Raw genomic sequence first — 27413 nt, forward strand, 5'->3', positions numbered from 1 at the left:
GGTCCTTGTAGGAACACTATTTCTTTTTAATTTTTTGAAATGCATTAAATCAACCAATTTTAAAACGGCAACTGTGATTTGTTCATAGCAAGAGAAGAGATCCTATGAGTACCCAATTACTTTTTGAATCATTCTAAAAGTGCACCAATATACCGGAGATAATATTCCCCCAGAGATGCAGCAGACGAGGACGTTATAGCTGTATGATACATGACTATTAAATGTACGAGTGGGACTTGGTTAATTACAAAACAAACCCGAAGAATTACGGGAAGGAATGATCTCGGGTTACGAAAAACACCCAAAGGATTACTAATGGCGAATTCATGTTCTTTTTTTCCCCAAAAGTACGACATGAATGCATTTAGACGATCATTGGTTTGACCCATAGGCAAGACAATATTTATATACAGCTGAAATTATTACCTCAATTTAGTTCTTATTTCTAATTTTTAAAAGTTAAATTATAATGTTAATAACCATACACGATTGTAGATTGCATTGCGCAAAAAAAGCATGTGCTGCAAGAAGGCAATAAGGTTATCAGCTCATAAAAAATAGATATTGAAACCTACACGTACTTCCTTCATCTTTTATGTACAATGTACTGTAAACAATCAAGTCAGCCTTAACACGGCAGACGTGGAATGCTTCCAGAAACAGCACATTAGATCTAATACATTAAAAAAAATAAATTCGTTTACTTTGAATATACTACAAAGAGGCGAAGTTATTGGGTTTGTTGTTGTAATAGTTCTCAGATAAGCTACATATACCTATGCCATGGCAATTTGGTCATGATCACTAGGTGCACTGACAATCATAATCATTCAATACAAAAATGAATTACTGATGGTTCCTAGAAAGCGTTGAAGAATATAGGTAAAAGAAAGAAAAATAATTATATTAAGAAATTGAATATTCATCGGTCGCTATATCACGCCTACTAGTATTTATTTTTGTCTGCCATACTGGCTATTTTGCATTCTTCCCTCTAAAAAATTATATCCCACTGTTTTCAATTTTTTATTGAGTAATAACATTTATTACAAAAATACGTGAATTCATAATTCACAATTTAACTGATATAAGATGAATATTTTTTTCATGAAAAAAAAAAACAACATCACAGTAATATTGACACATGGAAATGATTGCATTAGGCACACTTAACGAAACAAACTCAACAAATTAAATATGTCGTAAAGACCAGCTGCTTTCCTTTCAAATAAACATGTGAACAAGGCAGCTTTTCAACAAAACGAAGCTGTTATCACGTTGCTGTTAAACCACAGTTTCTCTATGGAATTCCTTTGGCGTATTAGCGTTGAATTGTATCGATAAACTGGAAGAAGTGTGCGGCGGACTTTCATTGTCTAATTTCATTAAAGCTTGAAAGTTGCTTTTTGCTTTGAGAACTTTTTTCTTGCGGAATGGAAGCTTGTTTCTGAATTTTGGATGGAGCAAAGCATAGATCATGGGATTGAGAACTGTTGAAAGCTTGGCAAACACGCCTGGAATTGTGGAAGCCAGAGGTGTAATAACACTGGCGTCTCCAAAGTTACCGATGATGGCCACCACAGCGTAAGGCGTCCATGATAAACAGAAAATAGAGATAATCACAAGAGAAATTTTAGCTGTTTTGACATGAACACTGCGAAACTTTCTCACTTTTCGATTTTGGATTTGTAGCGTGTTATTTCCGTCACTGTAACAATTGACAATCTCTTTCTCGTGTTGTAGGACCTTGAGGTAGATTCTGACGTATGAGCAGATGATCAGAAACAGCTGAACAGTAAAACAAAACACTAGAATGGATGCGACATAGGATTTTGTGTTCACGTCACGAGAAAAGAAGTCAAATGTACATGACGTCATGGAACCTTCCAGAATGATCGAGCCCCATCCAATTAATGGACAAATGGCCCACACAAAAGAGTAGATCCAGATGAACATGATGCTGATGAGAACAGTTTTATTTGATGTCCGTATGTGTCGATATGGTTCTCGTATCACAATGACGAAGAACCTCTCAATGGCTATCATTGCCAGAGTGTTGATTGAAATAAAGCCCGACATTGCTCCCACAAATCCATAGACTTGGCAGCCTGCAATAAAGCGAAAACAAATTTAATGGCATCCGAATATTTGATTTCGTTTGCATTATGTTTTAATGTATCTATTTACCGAAAAATATTCACGGCCCTTTATCATCACGCTTTGATCGAGTGGCCGGTCATTCTTGTCATTTTTGTGAAACGTTTATTAAGGCGTCACACAGGCTGAATCAGGCTTGAATAAGGCAGACGACCTAGGCTTCTCTTTGTTTGTATAAATTTTACTGAAATTCTTTTTACATGTCGTTGATACTCAACTCTTTTTATTTGAATGAAATCAAGACGGACCTACGCTTTGTTTAAAACAATTTTATATCAATTTTTTTATCTAAAGTAAATACTCCCTCCGTTTGTATATAAACAAAACATGTTTTTACTTTGTTTAAAACAATTTGGTTTCATTATTTTTATCTTAAGTTGATTCTCTATTTGCATCTAAATATTTTCAAAGATAATATACACACTTTGCATTTACTTTTTGGTCATTTCTTTCTGAGAAACAGTCATGCTTTCACGTGTCCGGTGTTTACATTTTACAGTCTCTTGTTTGTGATAACTACGAATCCAAGCTCGGAATGTATTGTTTAATCATTTCATAAATGACGCAAATAACGTAGTGTTGGGATGCAACGGGTTCTGCATAGTCATGAATATATTATTAAAAAATGAAAATAACGTTAAAATTTAATTGTTAAGTATTTATAAAATTGTACAGTTGTTGATTTTTTTTACAAAAACGAAAAGCCACGCCGTTTCAAATCATACTAAAATCCGTCTTTTTTGTCAACGGAAAATATGTAAGTTTGTTGCCTATCTCTAACGACCATTTATGCGTTCATGGCGAAATGGTGCAAAAATGTTATCGGAAATTGTAATGAGGTTTTGTTTTTATTAAGGATAACTCTGATGAAATACGCAGAAACTTCAACGCTTCCTAAATAGAGATTCATTAATTGATAACCAACGCTTATGTTCGATTTACTAATTTAATGCTATTAGCATCAACCAAACAACCACTAGTGCGCAACAACAACGGAATTTAGTGCGTGATTTATGTGTTATGTTATTTTTTTATCAACTTAATGATAATTTAACAAATTAAAGATAAGGAAACAAATAGATAAGTGTCGTAAAAATTATTTGCGGCGACACGAAAGTCAATTTTTAATACCTCTGGAACTGTTATCACTATACATGTATATTAGTATTTTTTGCGCATACACTGGACTGTTAATTACCAATATAAGCAGATGTCATCATTATAGCTTTCTATCTACGTAAACAGCTGTTGTGCAGTCATTGGGTGAGTTCCATTCTCATTAATAGCCCTAAACATTAATTGATAAGATCTTTTCTAGGATCTACATCAATCTGTTCATAGAGACGCCTATGTTATTGGGTGTTTGATGGCGTAATATTGTTCACACGCACCTGGCTCATGCTCATTTCCTTGGGAAAAAATCTTCTGAACAAACTTAATTTTATACTGATATAATATTAATACAAGACATTTTAACTAAATAAATACTTAATAATAATAACCAACAAATTACAACATAAATATACTCAAGATATTTGAAGCCTTTTACATACACTAGATCATATGTACCTTTATGAAAAGCAGTGTTAACGTTAATTGAAAACGGTAAAAATGTTTAAACGATCAAAAGTAAGGCAAGTTATATATACCTATGTATCCGAAAATCCAGACCCCCCTAAAGCTTGATATGGCGAGCCAAGGAAGGTTTCCGAGGGCAAGGAATGTGTCTGTAATGGCTAGATTGAGTACCAGTAGATTAGAGGAAATTCGGAGGCTCCTATATCTGAAATTTAAGAAAAAAGCATGTTGTCTGTTGTCAATTGCAGTCAAGGAAAACTATTTCCTTCCTTTTAAATATTTCATACTGATTTGATTTTATTTCATTTGGAAAATGAAGCTGTAAGGACATTGTAATTTATTCACACTCAATGAAAAGACCTTTTACTATCTTACTCTGGGCAAAAAACACACTTACAGCATGTTTTTTTTCTGTATTGAAAATGGAAATGACACATTTATTCTCTCTATAAAAACAACCGTATATACTAATTACATGTTGAAGGAAATTTACAAGCAAGCACAAAATCCACTTAATGGGTATCATGCTTGATAAGCATGAACAGTAAGGTCAAGATTTTTTTTTGGCAGCAAAAATCCATGAACCCTGTTTTTAGCAGTATTTGTGCTTACACGTAAAAAACTGATTGATACCGCACATATATAATTCCTTTAGAATTAGGTACAAGTGCACTAAAGTCAACCGGGTTAAGTTTAAGTGCACAAAACAATGACTATAGGCTTTCTCCTGGCCTTGTTTGCTTCCCACATACAGAATTCTTAATCAAAGCTATAAAAGTGTGAAACACAGAAAGAACATTATATAATTAATCATTCACATTCGTTTACGTGTACTACCTAATCCAACGACATTAATTAACGGAAATTGAAATGGGGAACTAATGACAAATTCAGAAAGGTCACTATGTAGAAATATATTCCTGTAAAGGAATTTGACCAATTAACAATTACACAATTGACTATTATTTTAAAAGGGCATGGTCGCGATTTTGGTCAAATATTATTTTTTTACGTTTTAATGTTTGCAGTGTTTAAGTTAAAACTTTCTAATAGGCAACCAAAATTTTAAGTCTGTCGTTGAGTAAAGGGTAAGTTACAGAACTTACAATTCTTTGCTATGTAACCAAAGCTCTTGTTTATATTTTGAATGTTGAAGTAAAAATTCCAATTTTAGACATTATATGAATGTGATAAACGTAAGGAACCGTTTATTTACGCTTAAAACGAATTAGAAGATAGGAAAATCAGCTTGAAAATGATTTTTTACTGATATATTGAATCTATGTAAACAAAAACAGGACACTAGCCTTGTTTACATTATTAAGAATTGTGAGTTTCGTATTTGCTTACATGTATAACTCTACGACTGACTCTCAAATTTCATTTTGTCATTAGGCATTCCTAGAGCATTATAAATAATAGAAACAGAAAAAAATAGAATTTAACAAAAAACCGTGACCATGCCCCTTTTAAACATTTTGTATAGAACATTATTCTTTCATCAGAACAATTATTACAGAAAAAAAGAAATAAAAATACGATAACTATATCTAATATCAATGTATAATTAAAAACGATTTTATTATAGTTTCTTGCACGCAAAGTGAGAATTGTACGCATTATATGATTTCACGAATAAAGTGAGATTTGACTTGAATGATGCAAAAAAGAGATCACGCAAATGCTCTCTCGTGGATTAAAATGTAGAACAGCTTTTTTGGCTAGTATATAAATGTTAGGAAACTTATTATTTTGTTTAGTAGTGAAAAATGACATACTGTCGAACAAAAAATGAAATGTTGTGATGGCAAACGGTGTTCAAAATCAAAAGTCCAGAGGAAAAATACAAAACAAGGTAGGATTAGGTGCTCTGAAGGAGTGAACATCCTCTGCAGACAATGCCATGAATTATAAAGTATATGTTATTATCGAGGAAGGGATCGTTATAAAGTATATGTTATTATCGAGGAAGAGGTCGGAACGTAGTCAACTGTCAATTAATGCCCCGAAACAAGAATTTTAGGAATGGTATGAACTGAAGTATGAAGTAAATAGTTAATGTGGATGAATAGAACCTTATAAACAACAGTATATAAATAGTGCCTGTTTGGGAGGATAACAGTTGAAATTGTCAACCCTAGAAAACGATGGTTTTCTCGGGTTGTCAATTTCAACTGTTACCCTCCCAAACAGGCACTATTGATTTTATTATACTGAATGTCTAAACTTTAGAGAAACATTTACTGCTTTTGTATAGAAATGACGTGAATTCTACGGCGAACCGAACCATGCAACAATTCGTTGTGTTACCCGTTGCCAAGTCTGTTGCTAACGCTGAGGGTAATAGAACGGATTATCAACTGCGTCAAAACCAATCAGATTTCAGTATTTAAAATTAAAGTATAATAATTTATAATGTTAAAAATTTAAATTTACAAATGTGCACTAGTTGGCCATAAAACGGATATTAAAATTCTTGAAGGCCGTTCGTGTTTCCAACAAAGGCTTGCAGCTGTTCGTGTCATTTATTGCGCATAGCTGTTTAACATTGGAGCGAGATAGAAACAATGTATAAGATTATGTTTAGTTTCCATTAATTTATCTTGTAAGAAAATGCCTTGCACAATGATAAAAGAGTCCCATAGCTCCTTATATCCATTTGTTAGGCATATTAAAGTTTTGTGATTCTAAGAATTCAAAACTGCCATTAACAATACAAAACTTTAATATAATATATAACCAATGGGCTGCACCGATGAATACGGTACCCGGATGTCAATTGGTGTGACACACACACACACACACAGTGAGTGCAAGTTTTTCAGAGATGTAGTTAGGCCTAAAGGTATATGAGTTATGATAGTATATCTCTGTTATTCAGTCGACTTCTCACATATTTCACCTGACATACAACTGACTTAATGACATAGTTTCAACTTGGGAAATATTAAGCCAAACTAAAAAACCGTTAACGTTCATGTATCTTCTTCTTATCAGACTGATGGATACACATTACACACAGAGGCCAAAACATGCAGCGAGAGAGGATATTCCATGTTAATGGGGCAGTCTGGTTTATTTTCAGCAGCCGTGAGGTGATTATTTTTAGTATCAACCTGTGTTTTACACTTACTGGTCTGTGTTATTTTTCTCGTCAAAACATGCACATTAATATCCCAAAGATAAACACTTAAGTGTCTGAAAGTTGACCTATTTTTGTTCGTGTGGGATTCCTGTTTCATACATGTACTGCCATGGATTGTCCAAGTGCATATACTACAGAGGCAGCATCTTTGTTCGTGTATACTGTACCCAGGTTAGGTTTTTAATTTCCGCATGTGGCATAATATGTGAAAATAAAGTAAATCCGTTATATCAGTATTCTGCAATTATGAGATTTAAAAGAACCCACAATAATGGCTGTTTTTTTTATGCTACGTTTTGATAAATAAAAAATAGCAAAAGGAAGATCATAATTAAAAGTACTTGAAATAAGGTATCACTGGAAACACCCAATACATGTATTGACACTGACCAATAACCAAGCAATAACCAATAAAATATTGACGAACCCAAGATTCTTCTAGTACATCTATGAATGCTTCTAAAGACATCGCAAAAGGAAAATTTCGCTTACAAACAAAAAACTGGTTTTTTTTCCTTCTTCCATCTTTCTCACTTACTAGTACATAAAAATGATCTTTGATCTTAGTAAATACTTATATTCCGTACAACCAAGCTCTACAGCTTAATATAGAAAATACAAAATAGAGAATATTTGAAGCATGTAAATTATAAGAACAATAAAGATTAGAACAATTTTACAATTTGAAAATACTAAGACGACCATCCAATAAAGCGTCTATTGAAAAAATCTTAATGACTGAAATATGTATTTCCCTATTAGTAGTTCCATTTCAGATGTTTCTTGTTTCACTTTTACACCTTATGGCATCATCATATCAAAGTACACAACAACATGGGTATTTTGATATCTTGTTAAATTCTCACGTATACTGGTGTCCCCTCAAAAAAGTCAAATGTTCAATACGCTGCTAAATACTACATTGCGTAGAAGAAGACCACCACAATATATTGTAATTATACCCCCGCTCCGAAGGAGAGGGGGTATACTGTTTTACCCTTGTGTGTCCGTCTGTCCGTCCGTCTGTCCGTCTGTCTGTCTGTCTGTCCGTCTGTCTGTCCGTCCGTAACAAAAATTTCTGTCGCATTTATCTCAGCAACTATTTATCGCAGATGCTTGAAATTTTAACACAGTGTTTGGTAAGGCATGCCATATCGTGGGATATATTTTTGTACCAATCGGACGTCAACTTCCTGTTATATGACGACTTTGCTTATTTTTTAACCAAAATTTTCAAACAAATTTTCGTCAAAGAATTCTCAGCAACTGTGTATCGGAGATGCTTGAAATTTTTACACAGTATTTGTATAGGCATGCCATATCGTGGGATATATTTTTGTACCAATCAGACATCAACTTCCTGTTATATGACGACTTTGTTTATTTTAAGCAAAACTTTTCAAACAAATTTCCGTCAAAGAATTCTCAGCAACTGTTTATCACAGATGCTTGAAATTTTTACACAGTATTTGTATAGGCATGTTAAATCGTGGGATGTATTTTTGTACCAATCAGATGTCAACTTCCTGTTAAATGACGACTTTGTTTATTTTTTGCCAAAATTTTCAAACAAATTTCCGTCAAAGAATTCTCAGCAACTATTTATCGCAGATGCTTGAAATTTTAACACACTATTTGTTTAGGCATGCCATATTGTGGGATATATATATTTTTGTATCAATCAGACGTCAACTTCCTGTTAAATAATGACTTTGCTTATTTTTTAACCAAAATTTTCGAACAAATTTTCGTCAAAGATTTTTCAGCAACTATTTATTGCAGATGCTTGAAATTTTTACACAATATTTGTATAGGCATGCCATATCGTTTGATATATTTCTGTGCCAATCAGATATCAACTTCCTGTTAAATGACGACTTTGTTTATTTTTAGCCAAAATTTTCGAACAAATTTTCGTCAAAGATTTCTCAGCACCTATTTATCGCAGATGTTTGAAATTTTAACACACTATTTGTTTTGGCATGCCATATTGTGGGATATATTTTTGTATCAATCGGACGTCAACTTCCTGTTAAATAATGACTTTGTTTATTTTTTGCCAAAATTTTCAAACAAATTTTCGTCAAAGATTTCTCAGCAGCTATTTATTGGAGATGCTTGAAATTTTTACACAGTGTTTGTTAAGGCATGCCATATCATGGGATATATTTTTGTATCAATTGAACATCATCTTCCTGTTAAATGAGTATTTTGTTTATTTTAGCCAAAATTTTCAAACAAATTTTCCTCAAAGATTTCTTAGCAGCTATTTATCGCAGATGCTTGAAATTTTAACACACTATTTGTTTAGGCATGCCATATTGTGGGATATATTTCTGTACCAATCGGATGCCAGCTTTCTGTTAAATGTAGACTTTGCTTATTTTGCATATTCACATCAGAGCGGGGGTATCACTAGTGAGCATTGGCTCACAGATATCTTGTTTGAAACGCAATTTATAAAACGTGATTCTCACCCCACCTGCGATTTCAGAATAAACTGAAACATAGAAATGGGTTATGCCTACCAGCTTGTTCATGGAAAGTATGTATATAATTGATATTCCTCATTATCCACTACTTCAAGATCCTCAAGTTTATCTAGTTACAAATCGGTCCTAAACTTATCATTTTGAATCCAAAATAAAGATGCCTGAATATTAAACGATACAGAACAGGAGTTTTTGTTTTAGGGTTTTTTTTTAAAACAGATTGTTAATAACAAAGAATAAATTGAACAACAAAAACAAAAAAATAAGACTTTTAGCTTAAAATTTGTAAGTTTTTTTTTAAGTTTTCATTTTAAATCCGTTTATCAAACACTGATCGAATGAAAATGCCTTCAACAAAATATTCTAGATAAACTAAGGTCAAATGCTATTTTTATTATAAAGGTAAGTTATTTTGTATAGCCGATATTTATGACGTCTTTGTCATCAAATCTTGGAGACGTTATTTGAAATTCACACAGATTTATTCAAAGAAAGTGGTGAAAAATGAAATATACGTGCTAAGTAGTATATGCATATCAATTTTCTTTGTTTTACTGAATCGAGAAATTGGAGTAAAAACAGTTGTGTGGCCCACCTTGCGTTTTTTTATAGAAGGGGGTGACAATTTCCGTTGTGTATTTATAATAAGCGCTTTATTACTAAAATTCCTGGTTTCTAATTCTACGTTCACATTTATAATCACAAGATCAGCCTTTTTGTCTGAGATGTTGTGTACTTAAATTTACTATCTAATTTATTTTAACTGAATAAATTTAATCTTTGATTTGATGATGCTTTGATGATAACATCAATATAGTCAACGAAGTAGAATTCATCCTAATGTCACGCAAACTGGATTGCGCATATTAAAACCATATCGAATACCCGGTACATCAAATATCAAGCCATAATATGGAATTCAGCAATTTCAATGTTTAATCGAAAAGGTGCATGTCCAAGAAACATTTATTACGTAATCTGCTAAATGGCATTCTTTGGGTCACTCTAAAAAAATGTATGTCCGCCTGCTTCCAGTCTCTCTCTCTCTCTCTCTCTCTCTCTCTCTCAGACAAGTTACGAATCAATCAACATGTAAAAAGGAGGTCGGTTTTGACAATAATTGCTTCATTCGTCTATACATTCCTGAAAAAGACAGTGCCACGTAATGTTTTGCATAAACTTAATTGAGATTCTAAAACAAACTTGTAACAAGCAGTTAGAAAACATTAAAGAATCCCCCGATCTTCGAGTCAAATTGGTTGTCTTGAAAGCAAGACCATTATTTTTACGTCATTGTACAGAGGGCTGCATCGCCATTTTAAATCTCCTACAATGAAGAGCTTTGTATACAGATATAGCAACAAATGGAATTCTTTACAATATGGATAATTTCATTACTAAATGATACTTTATAACTAAACAAAACATAGCTGAAATCTAAAAATCCGATCAATGGTTGATTAGCCTTCTTAAGAAATCATAAAATGATATCCAGCGATGGATGCAAATAAAGCTGTGTTTGGGTAGTGTTGTGTAAGTTGAGATCCCAAATGTTATTATCCATCTGTTGATGACTGTCCTACTGTAAAGCTAGACAATCCCCAATGCTTACTCGTTAGCATTCGGGACAATCAGATGTCCCCGTTGATCTTTCTGATCGAAAGAGGTAGTCGATTTTTGTATTCAATTTTTATTTCTGATCTTTTGCCAAATGTCATTCTAATGTATGATAAATATCTAAGTGATGCTTTTTTAAGATACTCTGAATATATTAAGATATAGATAGTGCTATGTAAAAAATACAAAGTTTTTTTTAGCCTCAGTTTGAAAGAAAGAACATAAGGTGTGTACAGGGTATGCATGACATATCTTTTCTTTTCGTTTTTGTATTTTTTTATTGATCCTTTATCTATTCATCAGTCTTTCTGCCTGTCTGTATTTTTTTTACTTTTTTACCATATCTGCCTTACCCATATACAATAATTTCGATTTTTTTTAAAATTGATAACATGTTATAAATAATTAAGGTTAAGCATCATTTATCGAGATCAAACTGTGTGATGGTCGACGAAAAGTTTTCACAATAATTTTCTTGTTCTATTTGAGTCGACAAGAGCTTATTGCAAAGGATTGCAGAAATTGTTTACTTAAAAAGCGATCATTGTTACCTTTTCTATTCTGAGCATTGTTTATTTTTTTCTGAGAGAAAAGTACAAATATAATATATAGAATAGTATAAAGAGGAAGTCATTAACACCTGCTGGGTCGAGGGAGAGTTTGATTATGACGATCTTATATTAGTAGATGTCTATAAAGTAATGATTAATTCTGAATTTTAAAAAAAAGTGCCTTTTATGGATAGTTTGCAAATCAAAGATGCCATGTCAATAGAGATCAACTTCGTGCAGTTAAAGCTCGAAACTTCAATGTTTAGTAGTAAATACCCCCCCCCCCCCACTTCATTAAAAAACAAGAAATTACATTACATAAATGAAAAAAAAAACGACAAAATACACAACGTTCAATAATCACAAATATCAAGAGATTGATTGGGAAAAAAATATTTTTCCTACTAAAGATTAGTGCAAATCTAGCGTGAATTAATTCCTACACATCCGTCGGGTCTCTTCAGTGTAGTAAACAGTCGAAAGTCAAATTGTTTCCATCCGTGCTGACAGCAATTGCCTGTATGTTATCACATTTTTTGCTTTTGTTTCATCTCTTTGCTGGCTATTCAAAATAACCTTTTCAATTTAACCATCTATGGTGGTGAGGGATTTAACCCCACGGTGGATTACTTACCTGTAAAACATCCAAAGTATAAATCCATTTGATGTAAAAGAAATAATTCCAACAATAACCACTACCACTCCAAGTATTAAATGAAATACATGGGACACCCCTTCGTAATTTAACCAATGGCGAGCTATAAGTTTATGCAGTTCACAAGACGTGAAGTTCACATCTGTATGAATGATATTTTCCATCATCTACAAACATACACTCGGATAGCTGTACAGCCCTTGCTTATTACGCAATCACATTGTTTCATGTATGCATAGATGGTGGCGTTGAGAATCGAGAGAGAAGAGATCTATAAAATCAATACTGGGGTGTAAGAAATCCATCCATGTATTTAGCATTTATCTAGCTTTGGTTTAGACTTTAGTTAGATTAGTGATTTATTGAATGTAACCAATGAGAGATCGGTGTTTTTATTAACACATAATGCAGCTGGTGTTCTGAACTTTTACGAATTGTTCAACGATTCGGTGTTATACTAGTTACATAAAGATCTTGAAAGCTTAATATGACATACAACGGATTACAATAGGTGGACCCAGTGACGCAGGTATTATACAAACAGCAACTCAATCTGTCTCCCCCAACTCTTATTTACTGTAGCTCGAAGTTGAATTAAAGAAACAGGATATGTATTGAAAACTACTATAAAAATCAAATATATATAGTATAGTATATAGTATAGCATAGTACTAACTGAAGTTGATTTTATTGATTATTTATTTCGATATCAACGATATGTTATTTCGCAGGGCAAGTAGTTTCTTGACTTAGCTCTATTTAGATAATTAAGCACAATTTTTCTTTTTCTTTTTTCTTGGGCTTTTCCGACAAGAATTCCGAGGTAAAGACGGAAACCCCATATGAATCACGTTTTGTTAAATTCAGAGATGGAATAAAACGGAGAGTGTAGATCTCAATGTGAATGTTTCTATAGAACTATGAAATAACTATAAGTTTTCGTAGGCAAATAGACGGAATGTAAATAATTATAAAAGTATGTCCTTTGTTCTTTATACAATATTCAAAGAAAATGACCTTTGACAAAATTCGCGTTTGTTTTTGAAGATCTCAAAAAGTAAAGTTTCTCAATAATTTCTTCGCTAAATCAGTTTCCCTGCTAAAGTCCCTGTACACTTTACATTGTTACAACGCTTTGGGAAAATATCAGTCCAATAGGGAATGTATTAACGGGCCGGGTACTGATTGTGTTATGAATATATGTAACATAAATCATTTATGTCTAGGTTTTGATCATGTTTGTGTGTTTGATGTGTACGGTATCGCACATGGCTTGTTAGAGTACAAATTTTCAACATAAATGTAAAATATCAGGTTGTAAAAGTATGTGTGATTATGGATATTTATGTAATATATGAGGTTGCTAGATTTACATGTATGTATGATTTTGCTTAAAAGGTGATTAAAGGGGCATGGTCACGATGTTGGTCAAATTTTATTTTTCTGTTTATATTATTTACAATGCTTTAGGAATGCATTTCTAATGATAAAAGGAAATTTGAGAGTCATTCGTAGAGTTATAAGCAAGATACAGGGCTCACAATTCTTTGTCATGTAAACATGACTCGTGTCCTGTTTTTATTTTAATCGGTTCAATATACCAGTAAAAATCTTTTTCAAGCTGATTTGTCTATCTTCTTATCTATTTTAAGCAGAAATAAACAGTTCCTAACTTTTATAGCATTCATTTTAGGTTTAAAACTTAAATTTTTACTTCAACATTCAAAATGTAAACAAAACAATTGTTTACATTGCAAAAAATTGTAAGCTCTTCAACACACTTATAACTCAACGAATGACACTCAAATTTTGGTTGCCTATCAAAAATGCCTTACTGAAGAATTGCAAACATTAAAAACGGAAAAATAATTTTTGCCCATGCCCCTATAAGATTTATTCTTTGCAACTGGTATTGCCATTATCAAGATTAAGAGGTATTTTTGGTGTGTGTTTACGTTAACTTATATTTAATCACATATTTTTGTACTAATCTTATTTTCATGATAAGCTGTATTAAATAATAAAAATATATAACATTTCATTCATAGCAAATTGTTAGGTTCATTTACTTGACATTTATTTAAAAAAAAAAAAAAAAAAATTGTTCAATATCAACATATCAAAGGTTTTTGTTTAAAACTTTGAACCTTGCACATGTCAAATTCTATCTATGTCAGTAATACTATCTATGGCAACGAATATTTTTAGCAACTTCCTACAATTCGTGATAGCTACTTGGTAAAACTATCGCTACTTCAAGAACAAAGTGTTTTCAATGGATGCACTAAAAACAATAAAAAGAAAATTCGTTGCAAAAACCATTACAAATATTAACTTTTAAACTATTTATTTCATGAAAAAATTTATCGTCAATAAATTAAACCACTAGCTAGCTAGTGTCATTATTATCAGAAAATTATTTTCACAAGGGACATGAATGTTTACTTCTAGGAAATATGATTTCTGGGATTTTTAGGATATTTTCGACACATTTTAGTCATAAGCTTTTAAATAATTGGAAGATTGAAGCATAATTAACTATATTATGCAGATATGGTTCTTTTAGATATTTTGTGTAATCGATTATTAATCTTTTTCTTTTTTTTGGGGGGGGGGGGGGGAGTTTTCGTGTTTGATTGAAATCTTGACCTTGCACCTGTAGCCATGATAATTATTCTGTCAAAATTGCTTTCTTGGAAATAAAAATTAGATAAAGATTTATTAATTATAAAATAATGAGCAATATGCAAAGAATTTGGGACCATGCTACATGATTTGAATGAATTCTTATTGGAGCTTGTAACTGTTATAGTTTGATAGATCCGTGCTGGGGTTTATTATTTCCCTTAACTGACCAGGACAAACACCCTAAGAGACACTTACACCCTTTTATCTCCTTCTCTGGCAAAACAGACACGACCTCTCTCTCTTTCTCTCTCTCTCTCTCTCTCTCTCTCTCTCTCTCTCATGGTCAATCATTATGTAGCTCTAGTAAACTTTCTAAGACACATTAGGTTGTATAATTAGGTTATATAATTAAACCATTTGCAAGAGAGCGAGAACCACAGAGTGAACAACTGATTATGTGATTATACACTCACGTAAATGGTTTCTTTTTTACTTCTTAAACATTCCCCTACAAATCTTGACTAAATTTGTGTGTAGTATTTATTTAGAGAAGCAATTAAAACATTTTTCTTTTTCTCATCTAGGCAGCTAGGAAGCAAAAGGAAATTTAGTGTTAGGGTTAGGGTTGGGTTTAGAGGTTATGGGGTGCAAGTATTGTCATACTTTTGTTTATTTTGAATAAATCTTCAAAAATCATTTCATGTGAAATGCAGTTAGAGTCCAAAATAACTGCAAATGTAGGTTTCGTATTTATAAAAATGCCTCTATAAAATATTCACCACAATTTGGTCTGAATAATTTGTTGGTTTAAATTAATTTGATATAACTAAAGATTGATTTCATGATAAAAATTCATCCGTTTCTCCAATACACATAACCCAATAATGAAACATATCATCCATATAATGTCCAGATGGTTCTTGACTTATAAATGATTAGTTTCATATTGTGTTCATTGAAAAGTTTTGTAATACAATATAGGTATTCATCAATATTTACTTGAGTATTTCTCATAAATATCTTTAAAGCTATTTTTAAAAACACGTCAAATGTATACTGATATCAATTGAAAGGCCCGTGTCACTGGCAGTATTTTCCAAGCAATAATGGAGATACAATTCACTTCTGCGATGTATTGTGGCCTTATTTAACACTTCTGTGAAAGTCAGATTAAAGAGGTCAAATATCTGTAGATGTCAGATGAGAGAAAATATTTCCAGTATTTTGAATTGACCATTTCTCAAAGTTCCTCTAAATATTTCATTGACCAATCACAAGGCAATAAGATTTAATTTCTTCACCTTTTTTTTTTTTTTTTAGATAAACATATTTTTATTCACCGATATTTATGAACACAACCTTTTTGTATGTTTGCTTTCTAAGAGAGAATACGTTTGTGCTGTCAAGTGTTGGCTTTGTTAATATTATTTGCAGATGAATTATTGAACTCCTCGTAACTCCTTTTTAAATTTTATATAGTCAGCGCTAAAAGTTCCCGATTTTTTTATTTCTATTTTTTACGTGATGTTATCTCTCTTCTTCTTTTCCATTATCTCTTAAATTTAGTTTGCAAATATCGAACATCCAACCAGTGTATCACGTATTCACTGATGGATTGTTAGTGTATAAAGATTATTCAAGTAGGGTTTGGGGTCAGAACCAATTTGCATATGATAATACATCTTTAAATTAGCATTGTCGCTCAAAAGGAATAAATCTGCATGAAAATCTCAACCCTCAAAAGCAATAACGTTAACTGTGTAATCTGCAATGTGTCACCCAGGCAAATAAACTCACGAGGAGTCGTATCAAGGGCACTGTACTACAATCATTAGCTGGGTCGTGATATTATTGTGACACCTGGCAGGCTGCAGAGGTCAATCACTACCAATTACACCTTGTAATTAAAATACAAACACAGGATCTATCATAAAAGAACATTAAAGAATTGAATAGCAACGTGTTGTTTGTCTTCCAGTTTAAATAGAAAGATGGGTTGGTGCAGTATACTATAGTCTTGGAGGTAATGTATCATGTGGATGACGAGTTGCATTACAACTTATAATGCAGTACAATTTCACACCAGGGATAAATATGTTCATTGATCTGACGGTCGCTATCTGTCGGATATTTTTAATGCTACTTTATTCCTAAAGCAATTTTAATATAATATAACATTTTCATGCACGTCAGCTAACACATAATTTTATGCACTAACATATTGTTTCTGTTACTTGAAGTTTAATTCCATTTGATAGGCAATATGTTTTTTATCTGATTTTTTGTTATCTGATTTTTAGCTGCATGCGTTGTCACCACGATGCATGGTAACGGTTAACGTAACATGACGAAGCGCACTGCAGTACGGAGTTCATTAAACTTCCTCAGCTTTTTTACACTTAATACCTTGTGCCTTTACCCTTGTATTTTAAAATGTCTTTATACGAATTAATAAATTATTTCCTCACAAATGATCGAGAATCAGAAGTCAATTCTCTTAATGTTTTCATTTTTATTTACCGTTTATCTCTTTGCTGACAGTAGGGAACCCCTAAACGTCATATGACGTTACTAATTCTCCGACCAAATATATACTATTAATCTGTTTTATTCCAGGCTGTTTGATTTCCTTATAACAGTTTCTACGATCCCAAAAATGCATGACAATAAAACACAAATGTACCAATGGTTTTTTTCGAATAATATACATCTTCGCTCATTTTCACAGTTTGCATCAGTATTTTATCATGGTTATCACTTCTCGCTGCTCCATGACGTCTGACGACATCATTTTGTAAAGTCAATTGTGTCATGGATAACTCCTCTTACAGTTTTCAAGATAGGAAGTTGTTCTTTTGCAGATTAATTGTACATAAATCAGAGGTGTGAATATTGCTAGGATTTTCAATTTTGATTATTTATGAAAAAAATACCAGCTTTTGAACTTTTTTTTGGCAAAATATGGCATATAGGGTACTCCATTTTACTAGATACGGGTTGACATGGATTATGAATACAGTTCACATAAAAGAAAACCCGGTTTGCTGTCACATTGACAGCTTTTCACTTGTCCTCAGATGTTCTTATGTTGAGCCCTTTTTATAACTGGATGACTACATAGTTATATCACATACTGACATTCCCATTCTCAAAAAGATCTTTAAGAGCTGTCCATATAAATATAAACCTACATAAAACTTTGAACCCCTTGTGTGGCCCAAGAATGGCTATTGTCTGAACCACTGACTATCAACAAATGGCAATATCATTGCAAATGAGTTATACTATATGCTTTATATTTCTGAGAATGATCAAATTTATTTCCTATGTAAAATTCGACCCCCCCCCCAGCCAATTGTGGTCTCATCCTTTTTATTATCTTTTTAAAGATTACCTTTATATTACACTACATGAGAATGCTTATACACAAGTTGCAGCTTTTCTGGCCAATTGGTTTCGGAGACGATATTATTTCTCTTTACATTTTTTGGGTAAAAATTCGACCCCCACCAACCCACCCGCCATGGTGGCCCTTCCCTACCCACGGGGGACATGGTTTCAACAGACTAGTATCTACACTACGCGAGGATGTTTCCACACAAATTAGAGCTTTTCTGACCGACCGGTTATGAGAAGAATTTTATAGATTTTTTTTTACCACAGAGTCCTATGTAAAAAATTCGACCCCCATTGCGGCCCCACCCTACCCCTGGGGATCATGATTTGAACATACACTACATGAGGACGTTCCCACAAAAGTTACAGCTTTTTGCCGCTTTGTTTTAAAAAGACGAATTTTCAAAGATACGAACAATTTTTTAATAATTCTTTATCATCTACCCTTGCAAGAAGGCGTGGTCCATTATTTAAAAAATAATTTATATCTCCTACACCTAAGGATGTTTTGTTGAAGTTTGGTTCTGGAGAAGAAGTCGAAAATGTTAAAAGTTTCCAGACGGAGAGACGGATAGAAAAACAGACGGACTGAGGGAAGGACGCCAGACAAAAAGTGATCAGAAAAATTCTCATGAGCTTTCACCTCAGGTGAGCTAAAAACTGTATTTATAACCGGGTTTTCCAACGGAAAAATCCGGTTATTAAAATGGTGAAAATGGCGGGCGGGCGGCTGCCAAAAGGGTACCCCCATTGTACGGATAACTCCTCCTACAGTTTTCAAGATAGGAAGTTTTTCCTTTGCAGATCAATTGTACCTATACTAGAAGTGTGCATATTGGTAGGATTTTGATTTCTGATTATTCATGAAAAAAATACCAGCTTTTGAACTTTTGCATACAGGGTACTCCATTTCACTGGATACGGTAGGTAGTGTTTATCAATTCAGGGTTGACATGGATTATGGATACAGTTCACATAATAGAAAACCCGGTTTGCTGTCAAATTGACAACTTTTCACTTGTTTGCAATTTGTGCGCAAAAATGATTTGTATCATCGATAAGTATTTAAAAAATTTAATCTTAATCTGTTGAAATAATGCACCAATACTTTAGCGAAATGATACTTGTTTTGTATATAACAAACCAATTCTCCGGTTGTTTTTTGGGGAGATAGGGGAATTCTACACAATTTTATGGGAAAAAAAATCGCTGTTTTTGCCAATGTCAAACTGGCAAAAATGGCGATAAATCGTAATAACACGATTTCTTATCGTAAGTTATAGGAAGCTTATGAGTACATGTATATTGGAAAACGACTGCAGATTGACGATTAGTAAAGGCATACTCTGTATTCTATATAATCGGAATGGTTCTCTATTCATCAACCTCCCTTAATGAGAAGAAACACCCTGGCAATCGACTGAAAGAGCAATGACTTTGGATTTGACCTACGTCAGTATACTGATGGGTAAGCTACATGAATGAGAAAGTTGCATTTTGTGACAAACATAGATATCGTTTGTGTAAGAAAATAACTTAAGTCTACATCATACCGGTATACATGCATCATACAAAATTATGTATTGTAGCTATTATTGAAATACATTTTTACGAAAAAATTCCCAACGTGCGCCGATATATAAAAACCAAACCCCTCCCTCTTTTAACTCCATTAAAAGTTCATTGTTTGTATACTTTTGTATCAAGAATCATTAATATTAACATTAGCATTACTGGGGGTATTTTCTACGGCATCCACCCTTTTCATCACTTTTCTTTTTAATATCCCTTTCTTTGACAACTGAAAAGATCGCAGACAGTCTGTAACATGTAGCTTGATGGTTTTATATACGCCTGTTGTCACTATGTAACTTGACTTCTGTTTAACCTTCAAAAGTTTCGCTTTGCAATTATTTTTCTAGTTAAGAACCGTTTCAAAATTATTTTTCTAATTAAGAACCGTTTCAAAATCTTATTTCCTATGATGTTTTCTCAAATTAAAAACAAATCTCCCCTCATTTTTTATGAAAGATAAACAGGCGATCTGAATAATTTAGAAGAAAGGAACTTCATTTGGCCCTCAAAAAGTTGGTCTTGTATACTTGGTTTAAAGTATAATTCATAAAAAATGGCAAACGATGACCTGTACTACCAAAGAACACTTTTAAAAAGGTTCTGGAAGTATTTTTTTGGTATCTTGAGCTCTTCAAATAGACATTATATAAAGCACATTATTGATATGTTGAAATGCCATTAACAATGTTTAAACTGATATTTAGAATAAGTTACAAACATTTATATTTCAGTTCAATCAAGTCTCACCATAGTGACTGCAATTGAAAGTTGTTTGGGCTTACAAGGGAAAACACTTAGTCCTTGCACGATTTATCTAAACATTTATACTCAGTGTAGCCATTTTCTAGGCTTTCTCTACAGCAAAAAAAAGTTAATTTTGGACTGAAAGCTTACCTGCAAAACATCCAAACAATGAATCCATTTGCTGTTACTGATACAAGTCCCACTATAATAACAAATACTCCTAAAATCAAATGCATTGCTTGGGACAGATCCGAGTACTTCATCCAGTGGTGAGATATTAGTTTGTGCAATTCGTAAGACGTCAAATTCCCACCTATACGAGGGATGTTTTCCATCATTTACAACTTCCCACTAAATAAAATGCTCACCCCTGTCAAGATATCATGGTTTCGAGTGAGCTGTGATAGTGGCGTCCGAAATGAACTGAGAGAAAATCTTAAGAATCGAAACTGAATGGTAAGGAATCAATACGCAAAATAGCAATGGTCAAGCAAGTGTCAAGTACATTACAAACTCGATGGATTATTTGGTGCAAACCATGACCAATAATTTCTAATTAAATCTAGTCCGCTGATAATCAATCATGTAAACAATGTTCGAAAAGGAACACATTGCAACTTCCGTTACCAGATAGAGTAAAGTATACCTGACGTAAAGCCTAAAAGGTAAATTGAGCGTCGTTTAGTTGTTCCGGAACTTTACATGTTCAATATAATAGGAATATTGATACTATATATACAATAAATATAATAAAAAAACTTTAAAACTCTTTAAGTTTCAAAATATTTCGACCGTGTTACCGGTCTTCATCAGTAAATATAATATATACATGTACAAATGTTTATCGTAGATTTTCATTTTTAATATACATTTACATGTGATCACAGCAACTGTGCTTCTTGTACAGTCTGTGATTTTACCTTTGTAAATCTTAAAATGATTAAAATAAAATTGCAGGTGTTTTGTAATTACCAACAATTGTCTTTTTATTTATAAAAAGCATTTAAAAAGAAAAAAAATATTCATATCAATTAGAATCTAACCTCATGTCAAATGAATTTAACGCTATTTCATAGTCATTTTTTATATGCTTGTTAAACATGCAATTATAGTAATGGAATAAACTTCACACCTTGCAAACTAATTTTCGATTGTTTTTGTACTTTTTTTAAGTTTAAGATATAAGATGGGTTTTTTTCTAATTGTAAAGCGTAGAGTTCTTACACTTTGTTTCCATTCCCACCTATTAAAACAATCATGTTTCAAAAAAAAACCACGGCTGCTGAAATAGTATATATTGTTAATTCTTGAACTAAAAAAAGTTAAACTTATTCGGCTTCGCACAAGATGAAATACTCATCACAAAATGGAGTCGATGACCTCACGTGCATCTCAAGACGACACGTGTGGGTTCATTACTAGTACTTTGCAGTGGTTGTAAGTAAAACGGGATGGTGGGCGCCAGCTTGAACAGCTCTTCTCCGGAAACTCCAACTTCCACACACATCAACGATCCCTGGCAATAACATTCGAGCCATTCGAAAGATATTAAACATAAGTTCGCAGTTCGATTCAGTTCAGTATTTCACAGATTGTAGCACGGTTATAGAACGTATGATCCCTCGGTTTCCTATTTGTTGTTGACGTCGAAAAAGCATGAACTGTGTATGTTGTTCCATCATGCATTATACTGTATTTGCAGTAGCACAAGCTGTTGGTGTAATAGGTTAATTTACGATTGATCGTTCGTTTGCTATAATTGTTTAAGGCAAAATTAAAAAAACCAAAACAACATTTACTAACTACATGTAGTTCTTTTCCATGATTCTTAACAGAACGGATCAATTTGACATAATCCGCCTGGAATAGAGGATACAAAGATGAGCACTAGATCTCCCTATTCCATTGTTTAGATGAGCACATACCTCTATTTATAAACTTTAAAAAATTATATCTTTTATCAACGACTATTCTTACAGCGAAGGTTGCTTTTAATGTTGTAAACAAATCAATTAACAATTAAATGAGATCTTCTCTAGGGATTTGACAAGTACTGTCTTTTTTTCTTTAACTTCAAAACAAGTTGAACTCAAATTAAAGAATCCCTTCCCTAATGTTGCATGTATTACAGTGTTCTGCTTACATTTTATAGGCAAGTATTTCAGTAACTTGCAGTTTGTCCATGGAAATTTATGTTTATTTGAACTTGTAGATGATTGTGAAAACCTTTGATCAATCTGAATACTGCAATTGATTTTTGATAAAAATTCATCACGGAGTTTTCATAGCACAAGTTGATGGACAAATATCTCATAGTCGAAACTATATCGTTTTAGATGAATAAAGTCTCTACATGTACTTGCGCTTAAAAGTTTCCGATTTAATTTTCCATGTTTAATTATCGTAAACATCGTACCTCTACTGGTTTTTACAGTTTGAACACCAGCTGTCGACTAATAAGCGATATACAACACGCGAAATCCTTTGTAAGGTAAACAATTACACTGTAGGCGTTTGTCATATACTTAGGTAATATACTTCTATAATGTAATTTGTTAAGTTTTATACATCCCGAAACCTCATCTTTAAAATTTGAACATTTTTGATGTAGACCTAAACAGCATTCTTCTTTTCAAGGAGATCAATAGCGTCCAAAAATGTCCACAGCCATCCGACCCCTAAGTAATTTATTTCAACTGAGTTAAATTGAGTTCAGAAGTTATTGTTATCACTTTTCTGTTCTTTAATGTACAAAGTAAGTAGTGTCAATTAAGTTTGAGAAAGCTTATAAACTTATCACAATTTAACGTAAACTGGATGAATATGGTCGTATTTTTTTTACCTTTTTATTGAACATAAGTACATCTTTTCTGCAAAATCATTGGAATAAGAAGTGCACTTTTTAAGCGAATATTTCTCGCTTCGACCATAATTCATTATTTAATTACAGTTGCCAACTGAATTAAGAGTTCAATTAAAAAATTGCTATAAAGTGTTTTCACGTCTCTTAAATACATCATTCGCACATGCATTCTTTTTTGTATATGACCACAAAAAGTATGAAAAGATGCTGGTTCAAGTTGTGTGGATTTCTTGTCTTCAGTGAATATGATATCCAGGTCAACTAAATGCTATGAATCCCACCGCTATTGACCTTTGAGACATGATTTAACAGCAGATCATCTATTTGTGGTGAAACTGGGTTAAGATAAAGACTTGATTGAGTAGAAAGCAGCTTCATCAAACATCTTTGTAGGACACATCGATAATATAAGAGATAAAGGAGTCAAAAGACATCTGTTGGTGACAAAAGAAAATTATTAGCCCGATTTTTGCCCAGCGTAAATATCTTCAGTTTATTTTAGTTCCTTTGCGATGTATTTGTATGCACGATAAGGGTCATTAAATTGCATTCATGCATTGAATGTTGTTGATTTAGACTGTTTTTGCTTGGCTGTAAATTGAATTTCTTATTATGAAATAAATATTTTATGGTGATCAGTTGTAAGAGAAATGCCTTTTTGTCAAATCAGCTGTATGTCAAAGAGACTCGGACAATTGTAAACAAAAAATCTTTCACTGGGTTTTGCTACAAATGATTAAACTGCAATGTAACAGCCAGAAAGGGAGATGATAAATTGGTCGAAAATGAAGAATAGAAAGAAAACTGAGGACCTGTACGTTCCTGACATTGAAAATTCAAAACACGTGGATTTTGTGTTGGAAATCGTCATTGAAACCAGCTAAATATGAAAGAATCAATTAGTATCCAGTGTCAAATCTCTTACCGAGACATTTACATGAATCAATGCTCAATTATAGTAGTCAAGGCCGGAAATTCAAGAGATCGGTATCAAAGTAATTTCATTCCAATAGTGAGATTCTCCATCCCTCTTGCAATGGCTACGTCAGTTCACTTGAACCATTGGTATCATTGTGATACATGTTTACAGTATTGTCACGTAAATAGTGCCATCGAGTAAATTCTTAATTTTTTTATATTATGTCAGGTAATGAAAGTTGGGCATTAAGTTGAAAGTGTTGGCTATTTGGGTATGAAACCTCATCTTTACAGTGTATTGCGATAAAAACAGTGTGTCACGAACGAACAATAGTATGTGAATCTTGATTCAATGAAGAAAATAGCATTACATTATCAAATAATTGTTCGTTGCTAATGCTTTTGGATGGTACAGTCTTGCTACTGCCTCTAGATCTTACCTGCTCATCCCTTCAGATGTTCTATGCTCGTGCCTTTAGATGATACATGCCCATGCCTTTGCATGTTACATGTTAATATAAAGGTTTTTAATGCTAGAATTATATAAGATTTACCCTATAAAGAATGTTGGGGGTGTACTCTTATTTTTTTAAAAAATAAAGTACAACTTGCTTAAAATAGTTTAAGGGAAGTATGAACTATAATTTCAATTCTCAATCAGCATAGTGTTGTTGTTTACACATTTTGGTTCTATTTATGTTAGTGGACATCAGTTTTCCTGGATTAGGTAATAATATAGTTAAAGTGACTCGGGATAGGTGATTTTTGCACACTAACTATATAAATTACATTTTATGCCATGTATCTCAAGATTACTTCGATGAACATTTAATTTCGTGGAGGGACGGAACAACAAACGTGACAAATATTGATGTTCAGAAAACAAACGTTCTCGTATATCTAAAACAAGCGTGTGGTGGTGAAGCTTTTTGTTAAAATCTACAGCTACTGTGCATGCTGTTTTATAGTTAAATTGTAGTCCGCTGGCCGTGGTTGCAAACGGTATTCGTGGCCATAATTCCAACACAGAAGTGCGCAGTTTGACCTAGAACTGATCAATTTCATAACATAATCGAATTTCTCAAACACGGATTGTCTAACTCCTTCCCAGAATTCCAATTTACGCAAGCGCATTTAAAGTTTCATCCTAACTTAAATAGCCCGCGAGGGCTGACTATTCACACATATTTTTTCATACTGAATAATTCATACTGGTGTACATTGTAATTATATTTTATGTTGTAAACCCAATCTGGGGTATTATGGAAAAAATTTATGATAACCTGCGTTTCTGCTATTTAATGGTGACTGCGCTAGCATCTTGATTTAATACTCAGTTTAAGGTTCAGATTTAAGTTATATCAGGTACTTACTAAGGATCTAAAATACACATCAATTGACCGTCAGTAATAAAAAAAATTGTATTTGAATTGTAATTATATTTAAATGTAAAATCTAAAAAAAAATGTACTTAACATTTGTTAAAATTATATGATTTTAACAAATGTTAAGTATGATTTTTAGATTGTATATATTACAATCCAAATAAAATTATATATATTTTTTTTTTAATTTCATTTTCCCATTCGTTATTGACGGTTAATAGATTTAAGTTTTAGATCCTTGGTGAGTACTTTTTCAAAAGTAACAAAAAATGAGTTGTTTAAATCATCCTGACATGTATGGTAGATGGCGTTAATGAATTCCTGATGGCGTTAATGAAGTTCTTACTTGTTTTCACAAGATACCAAAAACGTCAAAGAATTGGATTCATTGTATATAAGTACGCAGTTTTGCCATTTGTCAGTTATGATAAAAGCGAGGCATTTGATGAACAAGTTTCCTGACTCAATTTAAATGAACAACAACTAGGTTTCGGGAGCCGAGGGATGTAAAGTAATATCATACTTCGTCACTTGATCCCAGTCTAACAAGTTTTTTAAAAGGTTCAGCGCGTGACTGGGTGCATTAAACAGTAAATACTAATCGTCCAAGGGATGTCTTAACGACAGAAAATGATTACAGTTGTACTTTTCTCTTGTATTTATATATTTATGGTCGAAACTAACAACATTACATTACAGACATAGTTTCACATTCTAAATTGTTTATTCAAATTGCAGGTAGAATTCTGTTATCATACATTTATTATTTTAGAATATTTACATTTGCAAATATGTTTCCTTTTATGAACCTATAGAATAGTGAAAACGTTCAATTCTGTACCTTTTCATGACGTCTCAATGATCAAGGCACACGGTTATCGCTTGTCGCTTGGATTATTGTAAACATAAAATTGTAATTTTAGCAATTCTGAACAATTTGCCTTTTTCAAATGTAAATACATGTACAAGTAATAAACAACAATGTTAAAAAGTTCACCTGGATATGAATTTGGTGGTTACGATATCAAATCTCCTGAAAAGCGCATCCGGTCTCACAGATTTGATCACATGACCAACCAAGTTCATATCCCAGTGAACTTTTTAACTTGCTGTTTATTTCTCAAATGAACTTTGTTTATATTTTAGAGATGAATGTGCAATGAACAATGATAAAAAAAATGCATTCCTTGGCTCTTTATTCTATTCACGTGGTGCAAAGTAACAATAAAACCAAAGAGAATTTGTCGAGAAAAAACATGAGTTCTTCTCAAATCACACTTCTTTGGAAGACGTTTACATAAAACTTTCATTGACTCTGAGAAGTAAAAAAAACCGCTGAAATGGGAAAAATGATTGCAAAATACTGCAACGGCTTAAGTGTCTCATCTCACAAAATATTTGAGTTTGCTTTTTTACCATACATTATCTATATCATAATGTTAAATTGTAAGTAAATAACAATATAACCTCAATATTGCAATTAATTTTAGCAAACCCGTGATATATGTAACTTACATGTATATGAGAGTAAATTTTTGAGGTGTGATCTTCGAAAGTTTCAAACTGTGTTTTGTGTAAAATTAAAAAAACAAAACCTTCAAAAATTTACTTCTAAAGATGTTTTCTCAAAGTCAAAAAATCTCCCAGCCTTTTTCGAAAACGATAAACAGGTGAGCTGAACGATTTGAGAATTAAGGGCACTTTCTTGT

The 27413-nt window shown here is 32.6% G+C and overlaps 1 protein-coding gene across 3 annotated transcripts in view; it reads right to left on the reverse strand.

The window, feature by feature from the left end:
• Positions 1 to 993: 993 nt before the first annotated feature.
• The window catches only part of LOC128168008 (rhodopsin-like), a 39803-nt gene continuing 13383 nt past the window's right edge, over positions 994 to 27413 (reverse strand). Inside the window, exons 1-3 of one of the 3 annotated variants that reach the window (XM_052834058.1) lie at positions 20689 to 20960; positions 3807 to 3940; positions 994 to 2108 (exon numbers count right to left, since the gene is read on the reverse strand). In XM_052834058.1, coding sequence (XP_052690018.1) covers positions 1285 to 2108; positions 3807 to 3940; positions 20689 to 20876 — 1146 coding nt within the window. In that variant the 5' untranslated portion in view covers positions 20877 to 20960 and the 3' untranslated portion in view covers positions 994 to 1284. Of the gene's footprint in view, positions 2109 to 3806; positions 3941 to 12174; positions 12454 to 20688; positions 20961 to 27413 lie in introns of those variants that run through there. The other 2 variants (XM_052834057.1, XM_052834055.1) reach the window with 2 other exon arrangements.

Source organism: Crassostrea angulata, chromosome 10, assembly GCF_025612915.1.
Source record: "Crassostrea angulata isolate pt1a10 chromosome 10, ASM2561291v2, whole genome shotgun sequence".
Taxonomy (NCBI): domain Eukaryota; kingdom Metazoa; phylum Mollusca; class Bivalvia; order Ostreida; family Ostreidae; genus Magallana; species Magallana angulata.